The sequence below is a fragment of the Electrophorus electricus genome, chromosome 17, assembly GCF_041902795.1.
Source record: "Electrophorus electricus isolate QZ-2024a chromosome 17, ASM4190279v1, whole genome shotgun sequence".
Taxonomy (NCBI): Eukaryota; Metazoa; Chordata; class Actinopteri; order Gymnotiformes; family Gymnotidae; genus Electrophorus; species Electrophorus electricus.
In genome coordinates, this window is record NC_137513.1 from 15823062 (window position 1) to 15835189 (window position 12128).

Below are 12128 nucleotides of genomic sequence, written 5' to 3' on the forward strand. Positions count from 1 at the left end.
TTGGGATCAACAGGGCGTTGGAACAAAACTGCTCAAAACATTACTTAATTAAAGGATGGGAAACGCTTCACTGGATCAGAGCAAGTGGAGGAGACTAAAAATGGAAAAAGGAAGTGCGTGGGTGAGTTGGGATGTGTGACAAAGATATGGGATATGAGGAAAAATAGTGGAATAGAGACAGGGTGAAAGAGCAAACTTGATAATGAGGACATAAAGGACCATGTATAAAGCCAGTGTGAGTGTGTCCACAGGACAGCGTCAAGCGTGTGGGTACGCAAGTGTGGGATAGGAGGAAAACCACACCAAGACCATGTGGAGAATCCAAAGGTGGCAACAGCATCACACTATCTGTGCAAGGTCATACATGTTGTGGAATCACTCATCATTGACACAGCAGATTTATGACCCAGGCCTCAACATATTGCTGGACAGACATGCACATGTGCAGGAGCGCATGCACGCACACCCTCACGTCCATTTACTGCAAGCTGCTCAGCAGAGAAACAGAAAATGCTTTATATTTGCCATCTTCAGATAGAAGTAGACGCAGCGGTGACTACTTAACCAACTTTCGACAGACTGATGAACAAAGCGCCTTCACCCAGAGGCCTTTTCATGTGCACACTGTGGGCCCTGGGGGTGGGGTGCTCTTTGTCTTGTGAGTAACAGGGCTTTGATGGCAGAAGTTTAGTGGGGACAACATGCCCCACTCCCTCTCGCACACAGCCTGGGTGCGATGTGTGCGTTAGCACTAGCAGGCCACCACTCATCTATGGGCCAAAAACCCAGCTCTTGAGAAGGAGGTGGTCCGATTAATCTCTGAAGCAGGGAAACCAACTCTTCACAAGTGGTGAAACTTCCTAATCCCTGGTGATGCACGCCTTACAAACAATGAGTTATACAGCAAAGAAAGAAAAAAAGTTAAAAAAAAAAAGTTAAAAAAAAAAAAAAGTGTGGGTTGGTGGGTGAGGTGTCTACATGCCATGGAATCTGTATTACTCTCCTGATCTCTCCATTGCTTTTGAGGCATGATGTCGCATGAACCTCCCACCATCTCCACTTTGGCCAGATCCTAGTAGAGGATCTACTGGCACTTGTTTATGGACTAATAAGCCAACCATGCTGGCATGGAGTGAGACTCAAAAAACAGGCTTGTGGGGCCAGCAGTCTAGAAACTACACACGCGTGCGCACACAGCCACACTTCCTATGCAACCACCACTGTTGTGGTTTACTTTTGAGTGTACAGGATGTACTTATGAGATAACCTGAGTCTCTGCGTCAGCGTGAGATCAAATCGCAGGGCTTGAAGAGCCAATGGCTGCGTGTGGGGCTGGCCAGGTGTTCAGACAGTCAGAAAGGAGGGAAGCAGCAGACGCTTTGGTGCTAAAATGGGGGATTTGCTGTAGTTGCTTGGGAACCTGCCAATGAATTGAGGATGAGAGAAGGGTATTTGCATTGCAAAACACTTCAGACTTCTCACTGGGGAGCTGACACACACACACACACACACACACACACACACACACACACACACACACACACACGGAAGGAGTCCGCAAAGTGTTTGATGGTTGCGTATACAAAAACAAAACCTGTGCAAACAGTGCACGTTCAAGTGTAACCCCTGGGTGTGGTCCCATACAAGGCAGAATGACTATTTATAGCTGTACCTTCCCTCTGGTTAAGAAAGACAACAAAAGCAAGGTCAAAAGCCTTTGAAAATCAAAACACCTCTGAATCTTGTTTGTTCTCTCTCCTCCTGTGTCCCCTGTTTTAGGACATGCAAGTAGCCTAGGAAAGGTTAAGAGAAAGCTGATAAGGGAGCTAGGGAAGTATTTGTAGCATTTGAAAAAATGGCAGGTGGGGGTGAAACTGAATAACAAAGGATAATCACATGGTATGGCATGCTATGCGGAATCCATCCTAGTAGTCCACTTTGTGGGCTTGGGTGGGGTGCAGGGGCCACCCCTCTCCAAAAAATAAAAATAACCCCCACCACACCCCTGGAGGTTCAACCACCGTAACATCCAACGCTAGAGCGGATCTGGTCCAATCCAGGCTGGCATGATTAATGACGCAGCTTGGTGGACTAACTACCATTAGGTGCCATTTTGAATGGAGAAATGCACCTCCCCCTCCTCTCTCACAGACACACACACACCCCTCCCCCTTAAGATGACCTCCTGCTCTGGCTGTGTGCTGCAGAGGCGCTGCCGACCGCTGACTTTGGCCCCGCCCTCTTCCTCTAGATGAAAGCAAGCAGTGAAGTGGCAGTGCTTCAGAGGGGAGGGGCTCGGGTAAGGGGGGGGGGGCCCTCCTGACATTCCTCAGGAAGCTCATATTACTGCCTGCACTCCAGAGGAGAAAAAAAAAAAAGGCTGCTCAGTTCAGCGGCTAATGCATATTCACTTGATGGCAGGTTGTTATCTCTGGTTTGGGGGAAGTGTTGGAAGAGATGCTTTGGCAGGGGAAATGAGGGTGAGGCTTAATGCAGACCAGTGTCAGTATGCTGGCTGTGGTGCACACCCAGAGAAGGTGGCAAGACTGAAAATGTCCCAGGCTGAGCTTTAACCTCCTGGCAGCACATGCAGATGACAGCACGTGGTACACACAAATGAGTGCATGATGGGTGTGAAGGATGGGACACGTTTTTGTTGGATATAATGATATGGATTATTTAAGTTCTCCTTACACGAGGTCACGTTTTATGATAGCTACTGGACTGTGTTCATTATTTGAAGTAATCCTAGTTTTCCTTTAGCTAGGTAGCAGTGCAGTGAGGTCAGACTTTGTAACCAAAATATAGACAATATAGAAAAAATGTATTGGGACACCTCGTAATCATTGAATCCAGGTGTTTCATTCAGTCCCATTGACATGGGTATTAAATAAAGCATCAAGCAATGCAGTCTGACTATACAAGCCCTCATGAAAGAATGGCAGTTGATCTAACGAACACACTGAACTCAAGAGTGGTACTGTAATAGGTTGCCACCATTGCAACAAGTCAGTTCCTTCCTAGATATTCCACAATCAACTGTGAGTGAAAAGTGGAAGCGTTTAGGAGCCACAGCAACTCAGCCATAAAGTGGGAGACCACGACAAGTTACGAAGTGGGCTCGCCAAGTGCTGAGATGCATAGTGCATAAAAGTCACCAATGCTCTGCTGACTCAGTAACTACAGTTCCAAAGCTCCTTTGGCAATAACATCAGCACAAAATCTGTGCGCTGGGAGCTTCATGACATGGGTTTCCATTGCCGAGCAGCTGCATGCAAGACTTACATTGCAAAGCACAATGCCAAGCGTCAGATGGAGTGGTGCAAAGCATGCTGCCACTGGACTCTAGAGCAGTGGAAACGTGTTCTGTGGAGTGACGAATCACACTTCTGAATATGGCAGTCTGATGGATGAGTCTGGGCTTGGCAAACGCCAGGAGAACGTTACACGCCTGCCTGCATTGTGCCAACTGTAACGTTTGATGGGAGAGGGATAATGCAGATTGTTTTTCCAAGTGTTTCCTTAAGCCCATTAGTTCCAGTGAAGGGAAATCTTCAGCATTCCTAGACATTGTGAAGAATTGTACACATTCAACTTTGTAGGAAGTTTAGGGAAGGCTTATTTCTGTCCCAGCATGACCATGCCAGAGTGCACAAAGCATGATCCATAAAGGCATGGTTGGGTAAGTCTGGTGTGAAATAACTTGACAGGCCTGCACAGAGCCCTGATCTCAACCCCACTGAACACCTTTGGGATGAACTAGAACAGAAATTGCGAGGAAGTTGCAATTGTCTGAACTATCCAATGCATTTCTGGATGAATGGGAAAAAAAAAATTCCCACAGACACACTCAAACGTTGTAGAAAAGGATGTCTCAAAAGATCCTGTAAGTGTAATGCATAGGCGTCCCAATACCATGTCAACATAGTGCATAAAGGGGAGTGGGCTGGGTTGTTGCCACAAACATGAAAAACATGAATTAGCCTATTAATGCATGGGTTTACCCAGTTGGCTGGGGACAGACTTGGCACCAATGGCATCACAGGGTACCAGACTACCTAGAAAACATAACTACAGTTCCGCGAACCACAGAATCACATGTCCAACGGCACATCCATTGAACTAGATGCTGAAAGACAGTGGGCGGGGGAGGAAACCACCCCCACCCTCCCTCTCCAAACAAAAACCAGAATGTTTGTCCCAGTTCACTTTATATTTAAAACAACAACAACAACAAAAACAAAAAACAAAGCTTCAAAGGGTATTACCATTTATGCTGAACCCCACCTAAAAGCACAGGTTATGGTCCCAAGCCATTATTAATCTAATAGCAGACAACCTCAACAATGTTTTCACAGTAAGAACATTCTTTGCCTACCTGGGCTTTTTGGAGCTCTTCGCCTTAGGAGTGGTGGCCTTGGCCTTCTTCTCTTTAGGCTCCTTGGGTTCTTTGGGTGTCTTGGGCGTTTTCGGCATTTTGGGAGTCTTGGGCTCCTTCGGTTCCTTGGCTGCATTCTCCTTTGGTTTCTTTTTGCTCTTCTTGGTGAGAGAAGACTGGTTGGAGAGACTCAACACAGAGTCCCCACCAGTTGTGAAGCAACCGCCTCTGCAGGCATCCAGTTTACTGTCCTCGTCCTTGACATCCGGGTCCTCGCTCACCTTGGCTTTCTTTTTCTTCTTCTTTTTTGGCTTCTGTTCGCTTCCCGTGTGCTGCACGTCACAGCTGGGGCCTGGGATGGATGCCCTGCTGGACGCAGTCATTTCTGAAGAGGGGTCCGATGGGGAATGCTGCCAAGCGGGACAGGAACATCTCAGTTAGCGCAGTACAAATGAGAGGAGATGTCTTTTCTGTTTGTAATTACCAAGCCCCCACCAAAAAAATAAGAGGGGACAACTTGGTTTCAAATGGACTTTTTGACAACCTGTGCGGCAATGTATAAAATCCTAGATAAGAGATTAGAAGTCTCTACATTTTATTCTGTCCTCAAGCCCCGCTGCCCCAAATCCTCCTCTCACCCTCCCCCCTGCTGACATCAGCGTATGCAGCATGCAGTATTCCCCAGGCTGCCCCAGTGTGCTCCCCCAGAGTACTGGCTCTCTCCATCTTCCTGCAGAAACAACTCTAGCAACCCCCTATCCAGCTCTGCCTTTCCCAGAAGTGGCGGCAACACACACTCCCTTCTCCAGTAGCAGCAGAGTGTGTGACAGGAAAACACATGGGCATCTGCACAGGGTGTCCAGCTGCCCAGAGTCCCAACAGCAGATGGGACTGAGACATTATGGCAATAATAAATTATATCTATACTTTAAAAAGAGAAGGAGAAGAGGGGGAAGGAGACAGGCATTTATAGACATCAGCAAAATTTACTGCAATATGCCACAACTCTGGCAAGCATTGAACAACCCCCCACCCATGTGAAAACCATTTGGGATGCAGGTTTTATTGGGTTTTTTTTTTTTTGTTGTTAAATACATCGGGAGGCGGATGATTCTGAGAATAGACTTCAAAAAGGCCGCTTCAGCCCTGCTCTGTGATGTTTTACTGCATGGCATGCACTGCACTTTAAGATAAGTCTCTCAAAAACCACACCACTCTAGTAGGGCGGTTAGATGCAAATTTCCTGTAATGTACAGAGGAGGATGAAGAGTGTGCATTGTGCATGCCAAACGACCACAAGGTCACCCAAAACACCCAACACCCAGTCCAGCGACGGTCATCAGAGCGGCGAGGGCGGGGGAAGCTCGGTGCCTACCCTGCTGCTGCTTTAACGGATAAATGTCTCGTCTCTTGCCAAGCCTGCCCAATAATCAATTGCATGAATGACAATAGGCCCTCCGCATGCGCTCTCTGCATTTTTAATTTGACAGCCGCAGACCAGAATGCGATATGCATGATATAAAGTTTCATCTCTCCCTGGGAGAGACTGACGTGTCAGTTAATCTGGCAGGCAAAGTGCTCACTCTGAGAGCTAAATACTCCCTGAAGGAGCTCTGTGCTGCTGCTTCACAGTGGAGATTTTTTAAAATTTGGGGGCTGGGGGCAGGCGACGACATATTATATATATATATATATGAGGGGTTACACTGTGAGAACTGGAGATGAGCTAACACCCAATTCATCTGACAAAACTTGGCTCAGGCGCACCAGGCCAAACCCCATCTAAACGCCATCTTAAAGATTCATGGCTTGAACTTCAGCTTGACTCCAACAAAGAGCAAATCTAAATGGGATCCTTATTTATAGGGCACCGTAAGCTAGTTCAAACCAACTCATCATGTCAAAAAGAAAAGGGAGTCCTAGAACATATTCTGGCAATTTATACCAAAAGCACACCACCAAGAGAACATCTACACAATATTTGCAACCTCCCATTTGAATGCTGTGTATTTAATGAATGTAATTCAGAACACATTTTGTATAGAATCCCTGGTTTTCAACAGTTCAAGAGTGCTACTTAATTACAGCACTGTCAATCAAACCCAGTATTGATGGTTCATAGTACAATTCTATATAACCCACCACACCTCACGAGATATGCAAGAAAACCAGTAAACATGTGCAGCAGTGTGGCCCTACAGTTCCAAGGACACTGGTTTAGGGGTGGGAAAACTGGGACTGATAAGCGGACAACCCAGTGTCGTCTAAACAGCATGGACAAACTTAAAGTGTGAAACTCATCCCTCAAGCGCCATCGCCTCCATACACCACGGCTGGGCCGTAACTTGTGTACTACCACTGTTTTCCATAAATAACGAGGCCACGTGTGGCTGTGAACAGTTGCGCTTGGTACCCATTTAAATGGTGCCGCAGAAGCCACAATGGAGAGTCTGTTCCAGTAGACTGGGGGCTGCTCATTTATCTCTCATTAGAAAGTCTGTGAGGACCACCGACATTCTAATAGAAGCATTTAAAAGTGGTGTGTGGTGTTTCCCTGTGGGTTCTAGGTATACTCTTGGCTAGAGGACCATGGTTTGGCTTAAAAGACAATGCAATCTTCTTTTGATCAAATAGCAAAAGTTTTCAAATCATTTGATAATTTAAAAAGACCCTCCTAATGCAAATATTGTAATGGTTCTGAGAACAGGTAGTCAGCTAGTTAGAAAGGTGCATGACCAGCCATGCTAAATTTTTTAAATGAATTATTATTACAGCAGTTAGAGTCTCTAGACCTTTGCTGAATGTGAACATAGAGCCTACTAAACCCATCCTGGCTTACTACTGTACTGGGGAGCAGCTGTAATAAGGCTGTATTCTACAGTCCTGAGAACACAACCCAACCTGTATTGGACACGAGTAGTGCACATATCCCTAACCAAATATTTGCCTAAAGGTGCAGAAACACTGCAACGAGACAACCTAACCTCAATAATTAAACACTGCCACAGCTGGCCTGAAGGTGACTATTAAATCTAGCACACACTGGAGACAGAAGGAGGAGGGAGGCTGATCCAATACCTTCAGGCACATTTTGAGATCCAGACAAAAGGAATGATGGCTTTTTAGCCCAAAGCCAGAGACTGAGATGCACTGAAGCAATGAATACTGCCCTACATCTAGGTTGTGTTTTAAGACAAATTACATTGACATTTTAGATGTCATCCACCAAAGTTTACTATCAGGAAGCTGGAAGGGGGAGAAAAACCAACAACAAAAACTAAAAACAAAAACCCACCACCACCCCTCCCCCCAAACCCCACCACACCAGGCAATTGGGCAACCCACTAGGCAACTTGACCCACTAGGCAAATGGGCATCGGGTCTGAATGGTGGTGCAATTGTGAGAAAGAAGACACAGACACCCACCCACCCCTCCCCACCAAATAAAAAAACCCTATATGCTGGATAGGAGTGGTACACCAGGACTGCCCTTTGTGTGCGAATGGGTCACCAGAGAAAGAGGCTTTCAGTGCAAAACAAGCTAATGGCATTGGCAGCATGTGACCCACACAGAGCTATTGAGCTGCTAACCTCCCTTCCCCATTGGCCCCTCCTCCAACATCCCAACAGGACACATCCTGCTGAACGCTATTAACTCATGCATGAGTCCTCTGAGACAGACGCAGAGAGACAGAGGTTAGAGAAAGAGAAAAAAAAATGAGAGCATGACAGCAGGAAAGAGAGGAAGAGAGCAAGCACAAGCGGAAGGAGTTCAGACGAGGGGAGGAGAGAGATGCTTAGAGAGAGCAGGAAGGGAGCATTTCCCCTTCAGGAGGGGGAGGGGAGAGATTAGTGCAGTGGCGCCTGTGTCTCGGGGAGGGCCAGGATATGCACGAAGAGGAAATAAACAGCTGTAAAAATCCATTTCCCCACACACCCATGCACCCGCAGTGGCAACACTTGTCTGTGGAAGATGAACCCTCAAACACATATTCCAAAACCCACTTGCACAAAAAGGACTTTCCAAAAGTCACACACCCACACAAACACCTCCCACTCCCCCCAACCCAAACCACACCCCCTCATGGAACTTTACCCATTCTACTCACCTGCATGTGAGGCACTTGGTGGCTGGGTGGAGGTGACTGGTGTGTTGGGGGCCAGCTTGCGGGTTGTGGCGGCGGGGAACCCTGGTGGTGCACTGCCAGGTGTGCCTGTGAGACTGGCAGGGCTGAAGGGGCACGCACCTGCTGCAGCTGGAAAGGCAATGAGGGCGCCTGCAGCTGCTGCCCAGGCCGTGGTGCTTGCTGAGGGAGCAACCGCTGCTCCTGCGGGGCCTGCCCATCGGCCGGGTTGGTGCCGGGCCCTGACGGAGGCCTTCCCTGAGCACCCGTGGCCCTCTGGTTGGGAGACAAAGCTGCATACATCTGTGTGGGGTTAGGGTGCTGGGTATGTGGGAGCTGCTGGGGGTGGGGAAGCTGCTGGGCTGGGTTCATGGGCCCGGGGCCCCTCTGCGGGTGGGCCATGGCACCCTGGGGTTGGAGCGGAACTCCAGGATAGCCACTTGCATCTGGCCCCAGGCCTGCACTGGGCGGGCGGCCCTGCTGGGGTGGAGGCGTACCCGTGGGTGTGCCTAGGTTCCTCATGGGTGACATGGAAGGGGGCGAGCCATATGATCCCTGAGGTGGAGGGGCGAGATGCTGCTGCATTTTAGGCTGGGCTGGGGGCTGGTTCTGTGCTGCGTGCATAGGCTGGGGGGGCATTTGGTTGACGTGGAGGGGCTGCTGGTGCATTGCTCCCTGCTGGGGGCCAGGCGCGGGGTATCGCTGGGGCCCCCCGGGCCCTGTGTAACGCTGCACCTGGGCCACGGGGCCACTGGGGTTGCCATTGCTGCTGGTGGTGGTAGTAAGGCTCATGTTGGGACTCATCCCTGAAGTGTTGGCCAATCCCTGATTTAGGTTGCCATACTGAGGATAGGGAGGGTACTGCCCTGAGCTGTTTACAGTGTTGCTAGAGACTGGCTGGTTGTTCATGCTAAAGCTCATGTTTTGGTGGGCTCTTCCACCCATTACCTGCGGCTGTGGTTGCTGCTGCCTCGACGGGCTCTGTGGGAATGGTGAGCCGTGGCCGGCTACAGGGTCCGGATGCACGGTGCCCTGCGGTGTCCGGTGAAGGAACTGCTGCCCGGGCTGCTGATGCTGCGGGGGGGCCTGGGCCGGGTGGCGCATAGCTGGCGCTGCCATGCCGGCGTTCTGCGCCAGGCCCACGTGGCCCATGAATCGGCTGGCCTCCTGAGGCATGCCCTGGGGGAAGTGGTTCATTCTAGGAGGAGTCTGCGTCTGGTTGTGGCCCTGCATGGCGTAGTCTCCGCGCCCCATGTAGGGCGCCATCTGGTGGCCATGCGCTTGCTGGTGCGAGGGTGGCTGGGCCGGCTGCTGCTGCTGAAAAGGGGGTCGGCTCTGCTCGGGCACCTGAATGGCCTGAGGGCCCCAGGCGCTACTGCCATCCTGGTACGACTGGCCTCGGCTGTCTCCCGCCGCCCCTGGGTAGACATGGTGCGCCCCACCAGATCCGGGTCCTCCACTGTGTGCCACAGGGGCTCCGTGGTACCGAGAGTGAGGGGAAGACATACCGTTGACCGGGCCATTACCCATCATGCGGCCCCCTTGCTGGTCCATCGGATGCATCTTGTGCTGTTCATACTGACCAAAGTGGTCGTAGTGGTGGCCAAGTTTTGGCTGGCCGGGCACTGTGGGGGTTGAGAGGTGGAGAGAAGAGGGGAGCTGCCCATAACCTTGGTGCTCGTGGGTCATCTGTTGGCCCATAGTATTTGCCTGGCCTTGGGGGTAGCCGCAGTCCCCCAGACCTTCGAGCCCGTCGGAGAACAGGTTCCCTTCATCCCCAAAGAGGCTCATCATGCCCTGGTCGGACATGGCTGCTCGCCAGTCTGACTGAGCGACAGGGCTTCAGACGCAGGACAGGGAACGTGCGCTCACGCAGAGGTGGATGTCCTCAAGGCTGCTAATCCGCTAACTAATCTGCAGCATGTCACTCCATATTTCCTTAATTCTCTCAGAGAACGCAGCGTCAGGCGAAGGCAGGTAACAGGACCTAGAGAGAGAGAAGGGGAGGGAAAGACGAGAGGAATGGAGGGACACACACACGGAGAGAGAGTGCAAGCATGGGTTAGTACAAATAGTTCTAGATGAGACCAAGCAGCCTCTCTATTTGGTCCATTTCAAACTGGACTTCATTACATCTTCTGCCAATGAATCACAGTAGTTGTGTTTCCCAGGCTTTAAATTTTTATTTATTTATTTTTAAAATAAACCCACACCCCAACTGCCCCTCAGTTAGGTCAGTTGTAACTGACTCTCACCCAATCTATAATCCCTACCCCCACTCTTCTCCTTTTGCTGCCAAACAAAAGGACTAACAGACAAACACACACACGCAGAACACTCAGGCACAGAGCCTAAATTCATTCATTCTTTACAATTCGTTGTTGGTCGGGAAAGAACAAAAGGGCTGGGGAGTGAAGGAGCTGCAGCAGCAGTAGTTCCACCAGAGCAGCTGCCAAGCCAGGACGGCAGATGTGGGAACACAAGCAGGCCTCCCACCTGCTGGATCACAGCCTCCCAACCGGCCACAGCCTGCTCCCTACAGCCATGCGTGTTTACAACCACAACTGGGTGCTCGTGTCTTAGGAGTGAGCATGCACACGTGTGCGCGTCCCTAACCTGGTCTTCCCCTGTACCATGTAATCAGATGAGCAGTGGGAATTATGTAGCTGCGAGATAAACCAGGCATGGCGTTGGTGGTGGGGGGTGGGGACAAGTATTCTGCACGAGGACTGGATGTTCAAGTCAACCACAACTACTTTTGTGTGTGTTAAGCTTAGAATGCGCATGTGGAGAGCAGGGCGGGCAAGGAATGCACACACACACACACACACACACACACACACACACACACACACACACACACACACACACACACACACACACACACACACGTCAGGGCTCCTCCTCTCTGTTCATTTGGCCTCACTCACCCAACCCCCATTTCCCCCTTTTTCTCCAGTTCTCTCCTGCTCCTCCTTCTCTGCTGAAAACCTACATCACTCAGCCAGATTTACACCACCAACTAGCCATATAAGGGGGTGGAAGTAAAATGAAAATATTTTTAAATATTTTTAAAAGATACGGAACTACATGCCATTTCTATGGACATCAGAAACTGACCTGAGAAAATAACACCTCACCCTATCTTACATCAAGCCTTCCTGCCACAGATCATGGGGGCTGACAAAGGAGGGCTGAGAACTTCCTATCCATAATGAGGATCATGACAGATGTCAGGACTTCCTGTAAAGCAACATCAGACAACACCTTGCTAAAAAAAAAAAAAAAAAAAAAAAAAAAAAAAAAAAAAAAAAAAAAAAACCCACACACCATCACCCACAACAGTTGCACAATACACAATACATTATGAAAACTATGGATGACCAACTCCAGCACGTGATCAAACTGGTCCATCAAACTCGTAAACTAAGCTGTAAAAAAAAAAGAAAAGCACACTAAGCACAGAATCTTTTGGACTTATCCAAATGAAAGTCAATAAAACTCTTACTGCAGCCCAGGTGCAGAAGCTGCAGGGGAGAGGACACAGGGTGACTGGGATGAGCAGCTATAATGTGAAAGGTGGGGGGGGGTTTGGGTTGTGGAAAGCAAGCCTGTGGCCTGAGAGT

At 49.5% G+C, this 12128-nt stretch overlaps 1 protein-coding gene across 8 annotated transcripts in view; it reads right to left on the bottom strand.

Annotated features, from left to right (window-relative positions):
* The window catches only part of chd7 (chromodomain helicase DNA binding protein 7), a 45773-nt gene that overhangs the window by 25372 nt on the left and 8273 nt on the right, over positions 1–12128 (bottom strand). For 6 of the 8 annotated variants that reach the window (XM_035533960.2, XM_035533959.2, XM_081699645.1 and 3 more), the window contains 2 exons: positions 8488–10489; positions 4379–4788 (listed from right to left, as the gene is read on the bottom strand). In XM_035533960.2, coding sequence (XP_035389853.1) covers positions 4379–4788; positions 8488–10311 — 2234 coding nt within the window. In that variant the 5' untranslated portion in view covers positions 10312–10489. Of the gene's footprint in view, positions 1–4378; positions 4789–8487; positions 10490–11622; positions 11641–12128 lie in introns of those variants that run through there. The other 2 variants (XM_081699646.1, XM_081699644.1) reach the window with 2 other exon arrangements.